This window comes from Equus asinus, chromosome X, assembly GCF_041296235.1.
Source record: "Equus asinus isolate D_3611 breed Donkey chromosome X, EquAss-T2T_v2, whole genome shotgun sequence".
Classification (NCBI taxonomy): Eukaryota; Metazoa; Chordata; class Mammalia; order Perissodactyla; family Equidae; genus Equus; species Equus asinus.
In genome coordinates this window covers 110,373,283-110,396,672 of record NC_091820.1, presented here as the reverse complement: position 1 = coordinate 110,396,672, position 23,390 = coordinate 110,373,283, and the positions used below count along the sequence as shown (strand labels likewise).

Sequence of the window (23,390 nt, the reverse complement as noted above, 5' to 3'; positions counted from 1 at the left end):
TGGGCCTTAGCTGTGGCCTATTGCTGAGAAACGGTTTAATTGAAATAAAAACATGTAATTTGCTTTAATGACCATTTTATAAAAATGCCAAAGAAAACAGACTAAGTAGTGTGTTCTCCTTTAGGCAAACCCAACATATGAATGGATTTACAAATAAACTAGGGGCGTATGATTGGCAAAATGCTTCAACGTAATTCTTTAAATAACAAGCTTTTCTGGTGCATTTTTAAAACAATTAATTTATGGCCAGGTTTCAGAACACATCAGTCACATTAACCAGTTCACACCTGCCTCACTATGCCATACATAAGAGCTTACTGTCTGAGTGCAGGTCTCTTTCCCTGAAAGATCATCTGGTCAAATGTATTACAACCAATAGGAACAAAAACAAACTAGATGTTCCAATAGCTTTCCTTTCTCTTCAGCTTCCAACAAAATGATCCTGAAGTTATTTGGGAAATTCTTGCCCTAAGGTTGTGGGTAGAATTTTGTTAGATACAAAGTGAGACAACAGGAAACTTTTTTTTAATGAACAAACAGCTTTCACAGAGACTGTCTATATCACATTGTTATTACAACATAGATGAGCTGAAATTTTTCTTCTGTACAGATTTGGAGGAAAGAAAACCCTAAAGAGAAACCAAGCATACAGAGGTAGTTGAATAGCAATATGGAAAAAACAAAAGCATTATCTTAATTCCCCTTTCGGTTCATTACAGTGCAAGAGTGAAATGGCTGCTTAACAAACAACTGGAATAACTAACAAACAGACAAACACATTTGCCACTGTTGAAATGGCTTGCTTGATAGTTTAATCCTGGCATTACTGAGGACTGTATAAAATGATGGAACTAGTTTATCTAAGATAAGCCTATGATGCCACATTGACCTATTTGCTCTCCTTTTATTTTGTTGTTGTTTATTCTTGTTGCTTTGTCAATAGATAAATGTTAAGCAACTTTTAAAACAATGCATTAAGCTACAATATTGCTTTGTAAACTTGTTAATCACATTTGCTGCAACAAATTTTTAAACGGCTACAGAGTCACAAGCAAAAGCTTTAGAATGACACCAGGAACGGAGATTACAGGCACTTCTCTCTCAAGGTTAACTTAGAGCATTTGAAAATACCCATTTGTAAGTGAAAATATCTTCATTTCACCTCTGGATGTGCATAACCCAGATTATTAAATAGTTGACAGTGGAAGCTATCATTCTAGGAGGAACTAAATGAATACATTTTACATGGCTCCTTTTCCCTCTTTCTCTCTGTACTCAGGAAGGGCTACAGACTGCAGCCCACGCAGCCAGCTGCTTTTCAGAACTGTCTTCGATCATAAATCAAAACCTCATTCTTCAAATCCAAGAATGAGCTGAAAAATCTGTCCTTTTCCATCATTTGGGCTACCTTCCATTTGCATCTTTATGACACACCTCTGCTATGATTCTGCCTTGGCAAACAGAAATGGATGCAAAGTCAACAGGTCAGGAACTCAAGCAGTGAGTCCCTGAATAAAACTTCCATCTTGGAAATGGAGTTGGCGCTGGGGAACACAGGCCCCAGTGGATTCCAGTCTATCAACGGTAAGCCATCTGTTGATGGTAAGAGACCTCTGGGCACTGTGAACCAGCCTCAGGAGCTCCACTGTTCCAACAGCCAGTCACAGGGGATGACCTGAGGCCAGGCCAGCTCCACAGGCAGAGCTGGAAGTGCCACAACTGCAGTGACTTGGCTAGCCCCGTGCTGCTGAGCAGCACAGGGCTAGAAGCAGTTGGCCTTCAGAAAAGGCAAATTGTTGAAATAATCAGTTCTCTACTCTGCTAAGTAAGGGGCAAGCACACTTTTCTCCAAGTTGTCTACAGAAAATTAGTTTTATCATTTTCCATTTTCTACATTTTGCTGGTTATTAGCTAGCAGCAGTAGTACAGTACATAGCAGAAAGGCATAATGTCTGCTTGGTACCTAATATATACACACATATACATACATACACACACACGTACATATATATATATACATATACACATATACACACACACAGAAAATAACCTACTAGGAAAAGACCAGGTGAGTCATGACGATAGGAAAACTAACCAAATAAATGGCACTATCTACCAAGGGGGAAGTCTTGGCCTTCTGGCCTAGATTTAGCTTTCTGTCTTTTCTCTCTATACTCTTCATTCCCAAGCTTCGCAGCAAAATCAATTTACAAGCAGTGAAATGGTCATGTCCAACTGATCACCCCGTTCAAGTACACCCCAAAGAAAGCCAAGGCTTAGCCTTGCATTGTGCCTCCCACGGCTACTGAAACAAAAGCTTGCTGCACAATAACCCAAAGGCACATCTAGGCTGCTGAGAGTAAAGTGCAATTCTGCCTAGCCAAGACCTCTAGCTGCGGGAGTTTGGTACTCACTCATCAATGTGAAGCATCCTATGATGTGGAATTTTACTTAAAAAATCAAACTTCCCTTTCTACCTAGATTAAGTAGGGATGCATCAGGTAACCTAATTTTACTTAACCCGCAACTTCTTATGGTGAACTTCTGGGACGCTTTTGTGACTTGATTGCCATGTCTGTTTCATAAAATTATGTGTAACACAAACAATTTAAAATGTTAAAAATCTGCAAAGTAACGGGTTCCAAATCAAGCTTGGCTATCTACTGGCTGGCTGTGTTACCTGGGCAAAGTACTGAACACTGCAGAGCCTCAGCTCTCTCATCCATACTATGGGGATGAGAACTGCCCTCACAGCGTTGATGGAAAAAAGAAAGAATTTCATCAGCTCACGTATCTGAAATCGCCAGGCTCAGTAAGTGGTACACAGTAGGTTCTCGACACGCTTTTGTTGGGGCAACATAAAGAAATACCATGAACTAAACACAAAGGTCGTACACCGTAAACTCCGCTCACCCTGGCGTGGCTGAGATTCTCAGTACACTTTGGGGAGCAGGGACTGACGAGCTGGTCATCCTAAAGGAGCTGGAACGCAAGGCTCCCAGTACATCAGAAATTCCAGACCTCCAAACAACACTGCTTTTTGGCCCTACTGAAACAGGAAAAGGTGGCTGGCACAGAATTCTCCCTTATCTCTGATCCTCATTTGTCCTCCCATCTTTTCACTTTCCCAAGCAGACTTGACTCCAAAAGGAATTACCTGTAAAGCATCAAGTTATGGTCCAAAAATCAGTGCTGTGGATTTCCCCAGCCAAATTTAAAGGGGTTGGAAATGGGTATTGTGTATAAAGGCAGTGTTTTATGCAAATACAGGCCCCTGATGATATTCCCTAACTATGAATAATCTAATCATAGTTATTATTTGTTGAATGTCTCCCATGTGCTAGGCACTGTGCTAAGTGATTTACATATATTACCTCATTTAATGTTATAACAACCCTATTTATCACTACCATATGCTAGATGAGGAAACTGGGGCTCAGAAAAAGTTAAATCACAAAAGTAACACATCCAGCAAGTGGAGAAGCTTATGACGCTTTTCTTTGTTGCATTTACACTAGATAATAGGAAACTATGGTACTAGGACTGTGTTATGACCACATGGCTGGGCACGAAGTAGGAGAAAGAGCTTTTAACTTCCTGCTCCCTGAGCCTGTTAGAGTTTGCTTGGGCAGTACCCACGCCTACACTTCCATTCTCCAACGGCCCAGTCTGGCTCCAAACATCAAACCTGCTAACATAACGCTCTGACGACACAGCATCCATTAAGAAAGCACAGAAAAGGTCATTTGGTTTCTGCTTAGATGAATCTCTTTTATGTTGCCTGGATCATCTCATTTTCCCTTTTCTTTTTCTGGCTACAGGTGATGATGGAAGAAGTCAGACTGATGACTTGAGGCATTAACTTCTCACCTTAACAGAGTGGATGGGCTGCAAGAGGAATAACGCACTGCAGCTGCCCAGTATCTCACGGAGGTTGGGGGGGGGGGGGGGTTGGCTAGAATTTGCGTGAAGGTACGAATGGCATGATTCACTTCTTCCCTGCCCTAACCTTTCCACTCTGTCATTATAACAGTTCCGTACTCACGGTATTTTTCAGGCTCTCCTGGCACTAAAGGAATCAAACCAGCACTAAGCAAGCTGAACCAGGGTTCACTCTCCCCTCTTTAGCCACCATTCTTCCCTATACTGAAATCTTTGGCCCATTGCCACTAGGAGGAAAGGCGGTGCTCAGATAAAATCGTGGACTAGTTGATTCCTTCAAAAAGATTTAAGAACCAAAAACATAGCTTTGTTTTTTTTATAAAGGCTTCTGCCCTGTCTAGCTTCCTCACACTTTTAATAATGAACAGTCTTTCATCAAGTGTTTCCGCACATGCCAGCCAGGTCACGACCCTCAGAACCCTCAGAAGGGGTGGGGTATGGAGGCTAGTTGGGCATGGCTGTGACACGCCAAATTGATAAAGCATTCCCTCTGAAGAGTTAAATATTATCCTGCCTAAAAATGCCATTCCTAATTGCACTGGGGAGAAATCAGATACACTTATAATTAGATTGCTGAAATAAATGCCTACAATAGATTGTAATAAAAGACACTCCTCTGATTCATCTCTTCATTCCAGAAAAATAATTCCTTCAGCCTTGCTCTGTATAGCACATAGAAAATGGATTATTTTACTTTACCCTGGCTTATTCCATAATCTATGACAAATTCCTGAAGTATTTTATATTGTTGAGTTCAAAATGAAAACAAAATGGAATCTCTGAAGATAGAGGATCTTAGCATGATTCCGAACTTCCTTTAAGCATCCAATTGGATAGATACAAAAACGCTTCAAGAACTGGGACCCTAGGTAGTAAAAAATGGTTAAAGCAAAAATGGCACGTTTCTAGTATTGTTACTTCCCCCTAGGTACATGGTAAACCACATCAATAAATAAAGCAACCGACTTTTCAGTAACGTACACTTAAATAGTTACAAACATACACGTAGAAAAACAAAGGATACAGTAGTGCAAAAAATAAATTATTAAAACAGAAAGAAGTATGAACATTATTTTACACAATGCTATATAAAACCTGAACCATTTGGAATGAGACCTCAAGTCAGTGAAATAACACAGCCACATTATTAGTATCTTTGCTTCACATTTCAACCACACAAGTCATTCTCCTATGAAAGAAAGAAAATTAAAGCAAAACCACTTTAAATTTTCAGAAAATTTTATGTCAAAATCAAAAAATTTTTTTTTTTCTGGGCTCTTAAACACCTCTGCTGTGCATGGAGTTGTGCAGCATGTCAAGAAGCATCTTAAGACAGAAAGTTTCAAACAGGTCACGTTCTTTTGGTCTTTCTATCAATTCTCTCTGCGATCAACAGCAAGGTAACGCCTGTTTGATACTTCTGTCTGTTAAGATGTTATTGCAATTAGATATATTTACAAGACGACTCCCCTAGGGCAGTGGGGAGGGAGGGAGCTCCTCTTCAGCAATCCTCTCTCACTAGTTTTGGTTTCGGGATATAAAGGCCAGGACACGCCGAATACCATTCAGTCTATCCTTTAAGGACTTCATTGCTAGGAAGGGGAGCTGAGCTCGGCTCTCCAACGGAAGAACCGCTAACGTCCACCAGCACCAGGCTGGACCATTTGGGTTCATCTGCAACAGAGAAACACAACGGGTTCATCCTATTCCCATGGAAGTGATGTCAGTCTGCAGGTTTCCAAAGCCACAAGGTAAACATCCCAGGTGGAACTGCTTCTGTGTGTGGCACAGACTGCTAATTGCCCCCATATCTATTTCTCCCTTGTCTTAGCTGGGCATATAGCCACCCACTAAAAAAGACCGCATTTCTCAGCCTCCTTTGCGGTAGATGAGGCCATGAGACAAAGTTCTGGCTAAGGAGATGTAAAGAGAAGTGATATGTGTAACTTCTGAGTCACACCCTGGGAAAGGAACATGTGCCCTCTGCCTTCCTCTTTCTCTCCCTTTCCCAAAGCTAGAACATGGACATCGTGATGATCAGCCTACTTCAATCAGGAGGACGAGGGCAACATTCAAAGGATGGTAGAGCTTTGTGTTGAAGGAGACCAGGTGTCTGAATGACCTCATGGAACAGAGCTGCCCTAACCCTCTAGGACTTACAGCTTCTATCTTGTTTAAGCTATAGTTATTTTTGTTAAAGCAAATGGAAATGGTTAAAGTAGTTAAAGCAAATAAACCAATATCCTAGCAGATACACTACACTTCCTGGCCAGTGTGATTTTATAAGCTGGACTGTCCACTACTTAGTCTCTTCCACTTCCTAGATTCTGTTTAGGTCCTTTGGACTGATGCACAGAACATGTGGGCCTTTGATTCCCACGACCCCCAGGTTTTGCATGTCTCTTAACTCCCTTCATTTTCCTGCTTCTGGCTGAAGGCAACATAGTCCACGTGTGCCATGTCACTATATAGGGCCACAGCTAGCTTCTCCCCTAAAACAAAAGCCTGTGATTCACAGCCCACATTGGGCATTCACAGCCCAATGCACAGCAATCTCACTTTGCAAAAATTCCAACTAGAAAACACATTCACGTTAGAAATGTATTCTGTCCCCAGGTTCCCTTTTAATAAAGACTTTCCCATTTGACATAAATCCTTCACCAAATTTCTCTTTGTAAGCAGCTTCCCAGGCACACATTTTGGACACTGGTAACTTATTTCCTACCAAGCCCCAAGTGAGCTTTCTGCCTACAACTTTCAGAAGGTTGCCTTTAGGACTGTGGAGAACCACATTCTGGTCACACCACCTACACGTGGGATTATTTGCCTCCAAATTGATTCATCTGATTCTCTCCCACTCCTCACTGCCCCCTTTGCTTCTCTGTCCCTCTAGCTTCCTTCGGATTCTTTTTCATCTCTCACTGCAATCTGTAACATGCTTTCCCTTCTAGTATCAGTTCTGAACATCAGATTGACATATTCTGAACTTTCTTTCCCAGGGTCACTAACAAAGATATTTAAGCTGATGTTACTACTTGTGGATGTTTCTTAGAAAACTCCTCCCGAGGCTTAGAACATTCTTATTAATGGGACCACTGGGGCTGCAGCATTGACTGGATCAAACTGGATGGGTTTTTTTGTTTTGGGGTTTTTTTTTGCTGCTGCTGCCAAAGTGATATGACAACAGTCCTAATAAGAAAGGAACTGAAACCCAAGATTTCAGCTTTCTGTGTCACTGATCCATTATGAATCAGTCTGTGGTATCTGTGTTTTCTCTTGTGGAAGATGCTGTTATCATTGCTGATTGCCATCTTCTTCCTGACTGGGGGAAAATGCTTTCCAGAAGGTGAAAGGGAACGTTAAGCTTGATCATGAGCTTGCTCAGAGCTCTGCTGTAGTCCTCAGTCACGGTGGCCCAGAGCCAGGAGCTGGATCATTGGGAAGCGCTAACTGGCCTTTCTCCCTCGACACTCACAATGCCTTTGCATGGGGGAAAGGAGCCACCTTCGTGGTCTGGAGAAAGCAAGACACTTCAGCCCGTTAGGAAACAGACTGGTGTTTTACAGCCTCAGAATGCAAGAAGAAGAGGGGACTTCAGAGATCTCCTCATCTACGACCCTCCTTTCAGAGATGGAAGAAAAGTTGAGAAAGGGGAAGGAACTTACCCAAGGTCACACAGCTAGAGGGGTAAGTAGGCCAGTCTTTTGGCAGGGAAGTCAGAATATACATGTTCTATTTTACTACTGTGACAGAATCAGGAATGCGTGTAAGTAAAGAACTGAAAGAGTTATGGAGATGATGATATAGGAGCACCAGCTCGGAATGTGAGAAAGGTGACAGTGGGGAAATATTTCACTAGGAGATCTCCAGCCTTGCCCTAGAAAGAGAGTATTCCCTGATTTATACCAGACAAGAAAAGCTTGGTAAAACTTCACTATCTCCACTTTCCTAGAGAGCTTCTGATCTGCAGCTTGATCTCTCGAATGGACCTGTCTCCCCAGGAAACAGACTGGTCCAGTACCCTCTAATGAACTGCTTTCTGGTATAACTCAGCCGAGGTAAATTTAAAGATTGAGTCAGTTTTCTCAGGAAAACTTGCTCACCCCTGATGAGGACACTGACAAAGGTATAGATCTGCAGGGCTGCACACTGAGGGAGCTGAGGGTAAAAAGTTTCTGTGGTCTTGCAGTTAGAATCCTGGAAGGTAGCTGGCCCTGCCTCCTAGGTCCTAAAGCAAGGCGGGGGAGAGGGTTATGAAGCTTCCTGTAAGTGGCTGCCTTTGGTCTTAGCTCCCAGGATACCCTTCTCTTAAGCCTGGCCTGTGCATGAATCTCGTCACCATTACCATGCTGTGAATATGGATTCCCACTGAAGGTTCTTCTGCTGATGGTGTCTGTGTTCCCACTCTCACCAGACTTATTTCTCAAAACCTGTCTTGGAGCCAAGTTCCTACTGCTTTCCTTTAGTCACTCCAGTTCTGACCTGGGATACTTTTGGTCTTACCCATGATGCCCACTGCCCAGCCAAATGATACCAGCTTGGATGCATCTCCCCTCTTTACACTTGATTTGCTGGATGGCAACCACACGCCCATCTAATCACAAACCCCAGGCTCTCTCATCTGGTGGTGGCAACTGACTACAAAGAGACATTTTTATATACCTGGGGGTCAGCATCTTTCTCTGGCATTGGACCAAAGTGATTGAGTATCCGACTCTTCAGGGATGACTTGAGTGAATGAAACCACGATGCTGCTTGCTCATAGACACAGTTATGTAATCCCATGAGCTCAGCACAATCCTCTCCTTGAACCTGAAAGTATCAAAGTGGAAGTGAAGCATTTTGTACCTTCTCCATCACTCCTAGAGCCCCTTTTGACACCTGACTCTCTTTGAGCATCCATCCTGTCTCTCTACGGAAATGCTCACCCATCTGGCATTCTCCTGTGTGGTATGAGAAAGGCTTCTCAGCCAGATGATGGACTGTGTGTAAATACTGCTGAGGATGGAGAAAGGAGAAAAGTTCAGCTGGATAAATTAGCTGAAACAGTAAGACATACAGAAAACCAGAGATTGAAACTGGCCTGAGTGGAGGCATGCTGTTAAACTAGGTTATGCCGGTTTATACCTCTGTCCTTTTCATTTTTTACATCTGCTTTCCCATTGCTCACTAGGAAGAGACACAAACGTGTCTGTGTCTCAGTGTGTAACTCTATCTTTCAAGTCAAATACACTTATTCGTTGATTAGCTATTTATTAATCTTGTACTATATAGTGAAGGTAAATATAAATGAACGTGGGATTATTTACCTCCTCTTCTCATTAGTCCAGAAAACTAAGGAGTAACTGGACATGTCATCTTTCTGCCCTACGGGATGATGGATTATTGGGAATGGCTCTTATCCGGCTTGCACATTTAAAAATACAAATGTGAGTGTGAATCTACAATTATCTCAAAAGTTTTAAAATGTAAATAAACCGGTAAATAAAATACATATGTGTAGACCCTGCTCCAGATCTATCCCTTGGCATCACCAACAGAGACCTAACTCCTAGGCTGAATGGGCCCAGGGTTGGTCTGGCTTAGCATTTCTTTCTTCTTCCTTTTTAATTTTTTTAAAGATTGGCCCTGAGCTAACATCCGTTGCCAATCTTTTTTTCCTTCTTCTCCCCAGAGCCCCCCAGTACATAGTTGCATATTCTAGTTGTAGGTCCTTCTGGTTGTGCTATGTGGGACGCTGCCTCAGCGTGGCCTGAGGAGCGGTGCCATGTCCACGCCCAGGATCAGAACTGGTGAAACCCTGGGCCGCTGAAGCGGAGCGTGAGCACTTAACCACGTGGCCACGGGGCCCGCCTCTGTTTTGGCACTTCTTATGCATGAATACAACTCAGCAACTAAGCAGGGAGAGCCAGGCCACTGGGCACTCTCATCGCCATTCCACAACCAAACAGCAAACCAGCAGCATTCAACATTGCCGCAGCAATTTGGTGAGAAATCCCAAGGCCCCCAACAGTGCTGAGAAATCCTTTCGCAACCATCTTTGTCTGCCAAGCTACAGGGATAGCCTGGCTTTGAGATTCTTGGCAATGGCCACCCTCACCTTTTGGTCTTCAATGTATTCAATGTCGGCTGTGTTGTAACCATCCCGCTGACCCTGATGGAGGACCTTGAAGCGCCTCTTGCCTATGCTGTCGACCACTGAGCGGCCATCGGCAAAGAATTGAACGTTTCTGATCTCTAGGATGCAGCCATATTCCGCAAACCTGTTTATTGGGAACGGAGTCAAGAAAGTAAATTCTTGATGAGTTCTTTCCCTGGCCTGGCCCCCAGCCATTTCTGTAACCCCAAGCTGCGCCTCGAGGGACTTCTGCCTATTTGCCTATCCCAGGTACTACAGCTACAACTACACAACAGGCAGTGCCTGTGCAAGAAAAAAATCTTAATGTATTAGTAGAACTGCTGCCATTTATTGATCACAGACTACGTTCTAGGTACTGTGCTCAGTGCTTTGTGTTCGTTATGAACACACCAATCCTCCCAATAAACCCAACGAGGTAGGTGCTATTACTGTACCCACTTTGCAGATAAGGAAACTGAGTCACAGAAAGGGTAAGTAACTTGCCCAAAGACAAACTCGCTCCAAGGCTGGAGCCAGAATATGAACCAAGGCAGTTGACTCTAGGGCCCATACTCTTACCAAACAAGTTTTACAGTATATACCACCCATTTAACAAAATATTAATCCTGTTCCTTTAAATAGGCAGCCTCTCACATCTAAACTAGGGGCCAGAGGGACCCTGTTCCTTACAAATGCTCAGGGTCATGAGCTGGCTAAATGTCAAGAGCTCAGGAGCTGTGCCTCCTCATCTCCTGGGAGGACCCCAAAGTAAAACAAAAACCCTCTCCACTCAACCTCCCTTTACTCACATAGCTCCTCACTTACCCTTTGACAGGATCACCAAGGCACATGCCGAACTGTCTTGTGCCTGTCTCAATGCATCTACGAATCATCAGACGGTAACAAGGCTCAAAGATGTGCAGGGGACAAGGAACGGTGGGATAGGCCATAGTACACACAAAAATCGGCACATTCTTATTTAAGCTGTCAGGAAGAGCAAATGACACGGATCTCAGAGCAACGGAGCAGAACACAGAAAGGCTGGTCAAACATCACCATGTGGTTCCCCCACAGGAGGGCAAGGAGACATCAAGTTTTGAGAGCTGATAAGAAATAATGAAATGCAACTGATGCTGTGGGCTGAGTCTCATTCTCTGGTACAGAGGTTAGCCTAAGGGCTAAGAGATTAAAATTGCCACTCCACACATTCTAATTTGGCTAAAGAAGTTCTCTAGTACCTTAACGTTGGGGTGATAGTTATGCTTCAAATTTTTTCTTTCTTTCCTGCTTTCCACTCAAAACAATCTCTTTGGGTGTCTTGCCGGCAGTATGGGGAAGGGTACTCGTGGTAAAAGTCGACCTAGCTCTCCAGAGGGATGGTGGGGAAATCTCTGCAAGGTCCCCGTGAGCATCTCAAATTTGCAAAGCCCCCAGAAGAACTGCATGGCAGGCCCAATTGGGAGGAGGAGGGAGCAACAGAGAGGCAAGAGTAATCCAGCTCAGTGATGCTCAAACACTCCTCTGTGTCAGAATCACCAGGGGCCCTTAAATCTAGACACCTGAGCTGCAGTACCCCCAGGGACACTGGCGCACTTGCTCTGGAATCAGGACCCAGGTGTCTGCCCTTCAACAAGTACCCACGAAGATTCAGACACACAGCCTGATGGGCAACCACCAATGGGGCCAGCTCCTCCTGAATCACTGTTCTCTTATTTGTCTAGTAAATCTAATATAGGAACATCTGAACCTAAACCTACTGATAGAAGATATAAGATGATCTGCCCAACTCTCAAAAGGATTAAGTTTAGGATTCCTTTAAATAGAAATCCATCTAGTATATTCCAGTGTTCATTAATAAGACATTAAATAATATCTGAGAGGAGGGCTCCAAGAGACTGAAGGTGAACTTAAGAATTAGAGGTAAAGATAAAGATGCCCTGAGTAGATTTAATATAAGTCTATGAGAAAAACGGATTTCATTTCTAGCTTCCCAGGAAAACATGTTATTTAAAGTGAGAGGCACATTCAGCCAATCTGGTGGCAATTTAGAAAAGTTCTCTACAGGGTGGGCATAAAACCAAGACAGCTTTTGCCATTGGGAACCTCGCCCCCAGGATGCTATGAGGATTCCACTGGGGATGGGGAGGCGGGAGGGCGGCAGTATGAGAGGCAGAAATTAGTGATTGCCTCCTGCTTTTTCTGCTACGTGAGCTGTTCTTCCAGCCAGGCAGAGAGCCTGGAGTCCTACTTCTATCTCCATCCCTACGCTTCACGGCTCACAGTACCTGTGCACAGCAGAGGAAGCATATAACAAGCAGCATTCTTACTATTACCACTTGTAAGTGCTTCCTATGCACTAGCCCATTTGATCTTTATAACAAGGCCATGAGGTAAGAACTATTATTATTCCCAAGCTACAGATGAGGAAACCGAGGCCCAGAGAAGTTAAGTGACTTGCCTAGAGTTGTGAAGTATACTCACTTTGTGGCAGAACAGGGTCTTAAGCCCAGGTCTGGCCGACACCAAAGTTCTTAACCTCATAGCACCTGCTTAAGTACTTGAAAATAGTCTTGTGTATACTTCCTAAGTTCCCCTGATTAAGCTACTCCAATTTACTTCTGCCAGCGACACCCAGTTACTAGTGCCAAGATGTGAGCTGGTCAGTGATTTGGCTTATGCTTCTTCAGTGGTGTGCTGGCAAATAGTGAACAATGGCTCTCCAGGAAGAAGAAATCCCAGTTTACAGCATTTGCTGATTTCCGTGGTGTAAATACTCTCACCACGGCCAATTACAAGCTACCAATGTGATATCACGGAATGAGGAGTTAGGAAGAAATGTGCATATTCAGCTTTATGAGCTAGTATGAGTGGAAATGAAAATAGAAACATGCATATACATACTTAGAAAGTTCTTCCATTTCCTCTTCATAAAGCCTCCTTCGTTCCTTGAGTTCTTCTGGAAGGAATTTAGCTATTAGCTCTTCCATTATCACATTTTTGCTGTATTTTCTTGATGCCAAGCACTATATGAGGAATAAAGCAATTAGATACTATGCAGTCTTCGGAAAAACGCAAATCACTTCTGATGGAATCAGTAAAATAGTCAAACGACCCATATATTGGAGTAATTTGGACCCAAACATTAGCAGCTGATATTATCATAATGTATGTATTCTTTGGATGTCAGAGTTTTTAAAAGAAACACACACAATAGATTACTTTTATAATTAGAAAAAAATATTTTAACAAGGGAAAAAGACCTACATTGAAGTTTTAAAAATCTCATAGCTTTCCTAAAACACTGAAATTGAGACCATGTTCTTGTTAAAAAAAAAAAGGGGGGGAATCCCTCCCTTTCTTTTTTCTGATTATTGTGTTTACAAGTTCACAGAAATGGTCTCCATCTGGAATATGCTGAAAATCAGTGGTCAAAAGGTTTAGGGGACTAAAAGGCAATTTTCAATCACTGATCCTTTGCTGCCCTGCCCCACCCCCACCCCAACTCCGATGCTTGGCTTCTGGACATTGCAAGTCTAAATATTTTTTTCTGCTCTAACTTTAGTGTTTTTAAAAAAACCAGCTAAATGCTAATGATTTTGTTTGTCTATTTGTTTTTTTAATATACCATCTAGGTATCACTGAAATTCTGTTATAAACCATGATTTCTGAACCAAATTCAGGCTCAGGTGCCACTATTACTCTCCTCCCAAACACCCCTCCCCCATGCACATCCAGGGATCTGTAAGTAGTGGGTATTTAACGACGTGAACCAGACGATGGGAATTAAAACATCTGCAGAGAATTCCTTGCTATGGAAACTACCCACACGGACCCAGCAGGGGGAGCTCCTGAGTATAAAATGGCTGGCTTCAGACAACGTTTCCTTTCCCAGTCGGGCTATGTCTGTCTATTCTGCAGTGAACGTGACTGGAATAAGATATTTATCTATCTGGAAAATGGTGTAAGTGTGACCCTTTGTGAATATACAGATATAGATGAGAATCTCTTCTAGTCCGAGTCTGGGACCCCACAGCATCTGCCTCTAGGATGCCTTATCAGCCACTGCCAATGCCTGGCTGAAGGAGAATCAACTGCTTTGCCCAGTTCCAGCCCTTGGGGAAAAGCAATGACTCAGAAGGTAGCCAATCCAAGAAGGAGGTGACTCCTCTGCTGATGCTGAAACGAAAACCCAGAAAAGGCACATACTAAAACGTTAATGGTGGTTTTCTCCAAGTGATGAGCATATGGGTAGATTTTTCTTCTTCTTTCTTCTGCTTATCTGAATGTTGCAGTGTTACCGCAACACATATATCATTTAAGTATAAGGACTATGAGCTTCTCACCTACAATCAGGCCAGTAAATCTCACCCCTTTACCTAAGCAAAGTATGACATTGACCCTCCCCCCAATGCAATACACATCCTCAGCGTTATCCTGTATGATTATTTCATGCCATTCCCTTAGTTTAAATGTTGGGGTGTTGGGAAAGCTTAACATGTGACTTCACCTAAAGATAGTCTTGTATCTGCAACCCCTCCTCAAGGATGACAGAGGTCAAGGAACATTAATACTGATTGTAAAATGTGGCACACAGGTCCATAAGGGAGGAAAAATAAGATAGATTCCTGAGTCTTCTTGTGCTGTAGGAAATTCCATCAGGTCCACTTGAAAAACAAAGGTGGCAGTTTGTGGGATTCATTTTTAGAGGGCCTGGAAGCCCCAGAGCTTTTCAAGTAGCCAAGTATTTGCTAATAAGTACAGTGACTCCTGAGGGTTGGGACAAGGACCACATTGAAGGTCTGCAAGGTTTTTCTGGGGACTTGGGAGTGATCTCTTCAAATTATGGAATAAACATTGATGATAGGGGAACATCAGAGCTCATCTAGTCCAAGCCCAGAGAGGACAAAAGATTCACCCAAGATAATAGTGAATCAGGCACCATGATGGGATTAGAACCAGAATCCATGTTTATCCTCAATTTAATATTTTTGTTTCCAACACAAATTAATTTCACTACCAATTTAGTTCATAAAAAGCTAAATGTTGCCTCATTTTCCTGAAGGACTTTGTGGAGAGGGGACAGATGGCTATAAGACAGGAGAAATCCATAGATGGCCTGAAGGGTTATTTTGCCCCAGCACAATGCAGAGGTTTGGGATCCAAGAGGACACGGTCTTAGTAAATCAATTACAAATCAGCTAACCCAATGAAGAAAGAAATAATCTTTTACCTGTGAAAGACCATCTTTGCACAGTGGACACTTGGCGTTGTGATCTAGGCATCTTTCAAGGCATTTTAAGCAAAATGTGTGTCCACAAGGTGTTGTGACTGGCTCATAGAACAATCTGGAATTTAGGAATCAAAATGGAAGAAAACTGCAATAAGACCAAAAATAAAAGACAGAGCTACTCAATGTTAAGATTTTATAATACTATTGGAAAATTCTGTGTGTGTTTGGGGGGGGGGAATTTCTTTCCTTTTTAAAAAAATCCCTGTTGTTGTTGCACCTCAGAAAAGCATTTGATTTTTATTTCTGAGCTGGATTTTAAAATAATGCATTTATTAAAGTTTAGGACTTAGCTAGATAATTTTGTAACATTAGTTCTAGTCAGTCTCTTCTGAAGCATCCAGATTTTTTTTCCCGGTCAGATCCCAGAAAAATAAAGATTAATGCCCAGTGTCTGAATAGATTCCATTCTAAAATATTTAGCCAACCTGTTCACCTGAGTATATGTAAACAGATAGATAAACACACAGATAAACACACACACTCTCACACATTTACCCATTAAGTACTTTATATCACATTACATAGCTGTTTGCTAACCTTGATTCCATTTTTCACCTAAGCAATGTTTACTGCCTGAAGGATCTCGAAACTGCACCTGTAACAAACATATAACTGCCTTTTATAAGGATGGATCATTTTCCTAGGAAGAGTATAGTAACATGGTTAATGTGCTTACTGATAGATAGACAGACAGACACATACATATACACATACGTCATTAGATCCTATTTTAATTGCTTTGCAGGAGCTGGATATTTTCAAAGCAATCTGGGGATCTTTTAAAAAGCTGTCCTATACCTTCAGAGATTCATGGATTTACTTTGCTTAAAGAAAGGCTCACCTGCAGCAGGACCACTTGGTGGGGGCAGCTGAAGATGATGGTTCATAAGTGGGGCTCGCACTCACCAAGAGGGCAGAAAGAAGGGAAAGACGCCTGACCAGCCTATTTTGACATCACGAGAATGTTCAGTTGAGAGGAAGAGGCCGTCAGCTGCACAGCCCCCTCGTGTGGCCAGGAGGTGCACCAGCAGCCTAGCCCACACTGCCAGGCTGAGCAGAAGAATCAAAACGTCAAGGCTGAAAAGTGCCTGAGAAAAAATTGAACCCACCAACCAGAATCAAACTGAGGTCCAGAGGGGATGAAGTTGCTTATCTCCATGTGCCAGCCAACCCTTGGCAGATGACAGTCTATGCAACTTCCACTTCCAGTCATGTGCTCTTTCTAGTAGAACAATGATTCTCAACCATTGCTGTGTGTGAGAATCACCTGGGGGGCATTTTCTTTAAACAGCTTTATTGATGTATAATTGACATGTGACACACTGCACATACTTAAAGTGTAAAATTTTATAAGTTTTAACATATGTACTCACGTATGAAACCATCTCCACAATCAAGATCGTGAATATACCCGTCACCCTCAAACGTCTCCTATGCCCCTTCATAAGCCCACCCTCCTGCTCCTCCCCACCCCACCACCCTCATCACCTGGGGAACTTTGAAAAACGACATGTGCCTGGGACCACACCTGCAGAGATTCAGATCAGTTGGTCTAGGGTAAAGGCCAGTTATCAAGAGCTTGTAAAGCTCCTCAGGTGGTTTTAATGTGCAGGCAGGGTTGAGAATCACTGTATTACACAATCCTACTAATCTCTGCATAGGCGAATCCTCTGTGTTGTCGCCAAACCTAATTATCAGAGTCACCTGTCAAGCTTTAAAAACATAGACACAGTGAGGCCCCCGTGGATAAAGTCTGAGATTCAGCAGGTCAAGGGGAGGGGCAGAGATTTGCGATTTTGCACAAGCCAATGAAGGTCTGGAATAGGAGAGAGACTTTACATACATTCGCTTTGTTCTACTTTTTGAATGTTATAATCCTGTTTAAAAAGCAGTTAATTTAACAGAATTAATAAATTTTAGTTAAGTTGGCCAAAAGGTAAAATTAATTTTCAAAAAATTCTTTATGACGGAGGTCCTAACTGGTGCACAAAGGCAAGAAAAATAAACAAAAGTGAGAATTGGAAAGAAAAAAACAAATCTGTCATTAGTCACAAATCATATGCTGATGAACTTAGAAAATATAAAAACAAATCTACAGAATAATTATTAGAATTAATAGGAATTGCTAGAATTAGCAAGGCTTCTAGGTAAGTATACATACACACACATACAATTGTAGTTCCATATACCAGCAACAAACATGAGAAAACACATTTTTTAAAAGAGGACATTTACAGCTGCTTTTAAAAATCGAGTACCCAGGAATAAATCTAACAAAACATGCATGAGACCTCTATTGGAAAAAACTGTAAATGCTCCATTGAAAGAGAATAAAGAAGACCTAAAATAAGTCCCAATAAAAATCCCAATGGGTTATTTCACTTGTTTGTTTGTTTTTGTGGAACTTGACAAATTGATTTCTAAACTTTATAAGGCAGGGCAAAGGGCCAAGAAGAGCCAAGACGCTTCTGAAGAGCGGCAGTGTGAGAGAACTTGCTCTACCAGACATCAGAACATATCATAGAGCTGTAGCCATTAAAACAGTGTAGGACTAGCACAAGAACAAAGAGACCCGTGGAATAGAAGAGAAAGCCAAGAAATTGACCCAGATCCAGATTCTTGATTTATGACAAATGTGGCACTTCAAAGCAGAGTGAGGATTTTCAATACACAAATAGCACTCTCAATAAATGCTATTTGGGATGGTTGGCCATCCATAGAGGGGAGTGAAGTTGGACTGTCTCTCACACCATACACAAAAATCAATTCCATGTGGGCTATAAAAATAAATGTGAAAGGCAAACAGTAAAGCTTTTAGAAGATGAAATATAATATCTTTATGACCTCAAGGTAAAAAAAAGATTTGTTTAATAAGACACACACAAAAACACTAACTGTAAATGAAAAGATTGATCATTTTTACTGCATTAAAACTAAGAACTTCTAAGTTCATCGAAAGATGCCATTAAGAGAGCAAAAGGCAAGCCACAGAGTGGGAGAAGGTATTTGCAGCACACATGACTAACTAAGGACTTGTCTCTAGACTATACATAGAGCTCCTATAAGTCAGTAAGAAAAAGAGATAACCCAATCGAAAATAGGCAAAGATTTATATGCCCCAGCACACATAAAAACTGTTCATAGCAACACTGTCCATAATATCCCCAAACTAGAAACAACCCAAATATCCATCTATAACAGAACTGATAAATAAATTGTGGTAGATTCATACAATGGGACACTATACACTAATGAAAATGAACAACCTTTACCTACATGCAATAACACAGATAACTCTTAATACTGAGGAAAAGAAGTCAGAACAAAAGAATACATTCTGGATAATTCAATTTATATAAAGGTGTTTTTTTAAATAGGCAAAACTAAATTACACCATTTAGAGATGCATACTTGGGTGGTAAAATTATTTTTTAAAAAAAGGAGATAAAAGTCAAGATGGTGATATCAGGGGGAGGGGAAGGGACTCGTGATTTGAATGTAGCATGTGGGTGGCTTCTGGGATCCTGGCAATGTTTTATTTCTTGAACTGAGAAAACTGTGTGAGTATCCTTTTTACAATATTGTGTTAAGAGAATATATTTATATTTTTATGTGCTTTTCCACTGTGTATATTTCACAATTTAAAATGTTTTTCAAAAGCATGATTTGCAGAAGCAGACTTCAAGATAACAAAGACAATGAGAGACAAAGAGGGGCAGTATATAATGATAAAAGGGACTTTCCACCAAGAGGACATAACACTTACAGATATATATGCAACTAACACAGGAGCACCAAAGTATATAAAGCAACTATTAACGCACCCAAAGGGAAAAATTAACAGCAACACAATAATCAACTCCCCACTCACATCAAGGGATAGATCATGTAGACAGAAAGTCAACAAGGAAACAGTGGCCTTAAATGAAATACAAGACCAGATGGACTTAATGGATAGATATAGAACATCCCATCCCAAAACAGCAGAATACGTATTCTTCTCAAGTGCACATGGAACATTCTCAAAGATAGATCATACGTCAGGAAACAAGGCAAGCCTCAATAAATTTAAGAAGATTGAAATCATAGCAAGCATCTTTTCTGACCACAATGCTATGAAACTAGAAATGAACTACAAGAAAAAGGCTTGGAAAGTCACAAGTATGTGGAGACCAAACAACATGCTACTGAACAAGCATTGGATCACTGAAGAAATCAAAGGAGAAATAAAAAGATACCTGGAGACAAATGAAAATGAAAACACAACATACCACCTCTTATGGGATGCAGCAAAAGCAGTACTAAGAAGGAAATTTACAGCAATATGGGCCTACCTCAAGTAATCTTAAACTACACCTAATGGAACTAGAAAAAGAAGAACAAACAAATCCCAAAGTCAGCAGAAGGAGGGAAAAGAATGAAAATTAGAACAGAAATAAATGAAATAGAGACTAAAAAGACTATAGAAAGGATTGATGAAACTAAGAGCTGATTCTTTGAGAAGATAAAAAAAGTTGACAACTCTTAGCCTGACTCATTAATAAAAAAAAGAGAGAAGGCTCAAATAAATAAAATAAAAAATGAAAGAGGAGAAATTACAATGGATACCACAGAAAAACAAGGGATTATGAGAAAATACTATGAAAAACTATATGCCAACAAATTGGATAACCTAGAAGAAATGGTTAAATTCTTAGACTTATATAACCTCCAAAAAGTGAAGCAAGATGAAATAGAGAATCTGAATAGACCAATCACAAGTAAAGAGATGGAAACAGTAATCAAAAACCTCCCTAAAAACAAAAGTCCAGGGCCAGATGGCTTCTCTACAGAATTCTACCAAACATTCAAAGAAGATTTAATACATATCCTTCTCAACTATTCCCCAAAATTGAAGAAGATGGAATGCTTCCTACCTCATTCTATGAGGCCAACATGACCCCTGATCCCAAAAACAGACAAGGACAACACAAAGAAGGAAAATTACAGGCCAATATCACTGATGAAAATAGATGCAAAAATCCTCAACAAAATATTGTCAAACCAAATACAGCAATACATTGAAAGGATCGTATACCATGATCAAGTGGGGTTTATACAAGGGACGCAGGGATGGTTCAACATCCGCAAATCAATCAATGTGATACACCACATTAACAAAATGAGGAATAAAACCCACATGATCATCTCAATAGACAAAGAGAAAGCATTTGACAAGATCCAACATCCATTTATTATAAAAACTCTCAATAAAATGGGTATAGAAGGAAAGTACCTCAGCATAATAAAGGCCACATATGACAAGCCCACAGCCAACGTCATACTTAATGGTGAAAAACTGAAAGCCATCCCTCTGAGAACTAAAACAAGACAAGGGTGCTCACTCTCACCATTCCTATTCAACATAATACTGGAGGTTTGGGCCAGAGCAATTAGGCAAAAAAAGAAATAAAAAGTATCCAAATTGGAAAGGAAGAAGCAAAACTCTTGCTGTCTGTAGATGTAATGATTCTATATAGAAACCCCTAAAGAATACATGAGAAAACTATTAGAAATAATCAACAACTACAGCAAAGTTGCAGGGTACAAAATCAACTTAAAAAATCAGTTGCATTTCTATACTCTAATAACGAACTAGCAGAAAGAGAAGTCAAGAAAACAATCCTATTTCCAATCACAACAAAAACAATAAAATATCTAGGAATAAACTTAATCAAGGAGGTGAAAGACCTATACACTGAAAACTATAAGACATTATTGAGAGAAATTGAAGAAGACATAAAGAAACAGAAAGATATCCCATGCTTATGGATTGGAAGAATAAACATAGTTAAAATGTACATACGACCTAAAGCAATCTGCAGACTCAATGTAATTCCAATCAGAATCCCAATGACACTCTTCACAAAAATAGAACAAAGAATCCTAAAATTCATATGGAACTAAAGACCCCAAATAGCCAAAGCAATCCTGAGGAAAAAGAACAAAGCTGGAGGCATCACAATCTCTGACTTCAAAATATACTATAAGGCTATAGTAATTAAAACAGCATGGAACTGGTACAAAAACAGACACACAGATCAATGGAACAGAACTGAAGTCCCAGAAATAAAACCACACATCTATGGACAGCTAATCTTGGGCAAAGGAGCCAAGAACATACAATGGAGAAAGGAAAGTCTCTTCAATAAATGGTGCTGGGAAAACTGGACAGCCACATGCAGAAAAATGAAAGTAGACCATTATCTTATACCATACACAAAAATTAACTCAAAATGGATTAAAGACTTGAATGTAAGACCTGAAACAATAAAACTCCTAGAAGAAAACATAGGCTGTACACTCTTTGACATCGGTCTTAGCAGCATCTTTTTGAATACCATGTCTACTCAGGCAAGGGAAACAACAGAAAAACTAAACAAATGGGACTACCTCAAACGAAAGAACTTCTGCAAAGCAAAGGAAACCAGGAACAAAACAGACAACTCACTAACAGGGAGAAAATATTTGCAAATCATACATCCAAGAAGCGGTTAAATTCCAAAATATGTAAAGAACTCATACAACTCAACAACAGAAGAACAAACAACTCAATCAAAAAATGGGCAGAGCAACAACTGATGACTGGATAAAGAAGATATGGTATATATACTACTCAGCCATAAAAAATGACAAAATCGTCCCATTCGCATCAACATGGATGGACCTTGAAGGTATTACGTTAAGTGAAATAAGCCAGACAGAGAAAGACAAACACTGTATGATTCCACTCACATGTGCAAGATAAAAAAACACGTGAACAAAGAGAACTATTTAGTGGTTACCAGTGGGAAGTGGGGTGGGCACAAAGGGTTAAGTGGCACACCTATAAGATGACTAATAATAACGTACAACTGAAATGTCACAATGTTGTAAACTATCATAACCTCAATAAAAAAAAGATGCAAAAAAAATGGGCAGAGGATATGAACGTTTTTCCAAAGAAGATTCATAGATGGCCAACAGGCACATGAACAAATGTCCAACATCACTAATTATTAGGGAAATGCAAATAGAAATTACAATGAGATACCACCTTACACTGGTCAGGATGGCTATAATCACCAAGACAAAAAACAACAAATGTTGGAGAGGATGTGGAGAAAAGGGAATGCTCATACACTGCTGGCGGAAATGTAAACTGGGGCAGCCACTGTGGAAAACAGTATGGAGATTTCTCAAAAAATTAAAAATAGAAATACCATAAAATCCAGCTATCCCTCTACTGGGTATTTATCTAAAGAACTTGAAATCAACAATTCAAAGAGACTTATGCACCCCTATGTTCACTGCAGCATTATTCACTATAGCCAAGAAGTGGAAGCAACTCAAGTGCCCATCAACTGATGAATGGATAAAGAAGATGCAGTATATATATATACTGGAATACTACTCAGCCCTAAAAAAGACAAAATCGTGCCGTTTGCAATAGCATGGATGGACCTTGAGGGTATGATGTTAAGTGAAATAAGACAGAGAGAGACAAACACTGCATGACTTCACTCATATGTGGAAGATAAACACATGGATAAAGAGAACAGATTAGTGGTTACCAGAGGGGAAGGAGGTTGGGGGGTGGACGAAAGGGATAAAGGGGCACACGTGTATGGTGATGGATAAAAACTAGATTATTGGTGGTGAGCACAATGTAATCTATACAGAAACTGATATATAACAATGTATACCCAAAATCACACAATATTATAAAGAATATAACCTCAGGGGCCAGCCTGGTGGCACCCCGGTTAAGTGTGCACATTCCCCATCAGCGGCCCTGGGTTCATCGGTTCAGATCCTAGGGGCAGACCTATGCATCACTTGTCAAGTCATGCTGTGGCAGGCGTAGAGGAAGATGGGCACAGATGTTAGCTCAGGGCCAGTCTTCCTCAGCAAAAAGAGGAGGATTGGCAGCAGATGTTAGCTCAGGGCTAATCTTCCTCAAAAAAAATAGAATATGAACTCAAGAAAACGAAAAAATAGAAGTGTGATTTGCAGGCTAAT

At 40.9% G+C, this 23,390-nt stretch overlaps 1 protein-coding gene across 16 annotated transcripts in view; it reads right to left on the bottom strand.

The window, feature by feature from the left end:
- LONRF3 (LON peptidase N-terminal domain and ring finger 3) overlaps positions 1–23,390 on the bottom strand; it is a 194,318-nt gene that overhangs the window by 46,939 nt on the left and 123,989 nt on the right. For 13 of the 16 annotated variants that reach the window (XM_070502781.1, XM_070502772.1, XM_070502774.1 and 10 more), the window contains 6 exons: positions 15,291–15,405; positions 12,962–13,083; positions 10,886–11,044; positions 10,043–10,205; positions 8,605–8,754; positions 504–5,616 (listed from right to left, as the gene is read on the bottom strand). In XM_070502781.1, the coding sequence (XP_070358882.1) occupies positions 5,461–5,616; positions 8,605–8,754; positions 10,043–10,205; positions 10,886–11,044; positions 12,962–13,083; positions 15,291–15,405 (865 nt within the window). In that variant the 3' untranslated portion in view covers positions 504–5,460. Of the gene's footprint in view, positions 1–503; positions 5,617–8,604; positions 8,755–10,042; positions 10,206–10,885; positions 11,045–12,961; positions 13,084–15,290; positions 15,406–23,390 lie in introns of those variants that run through there. The other 3 variants (XM_070502770.1, XM_070502771.1, XM_070502769.1) reach the window with 2 other exon arrangements.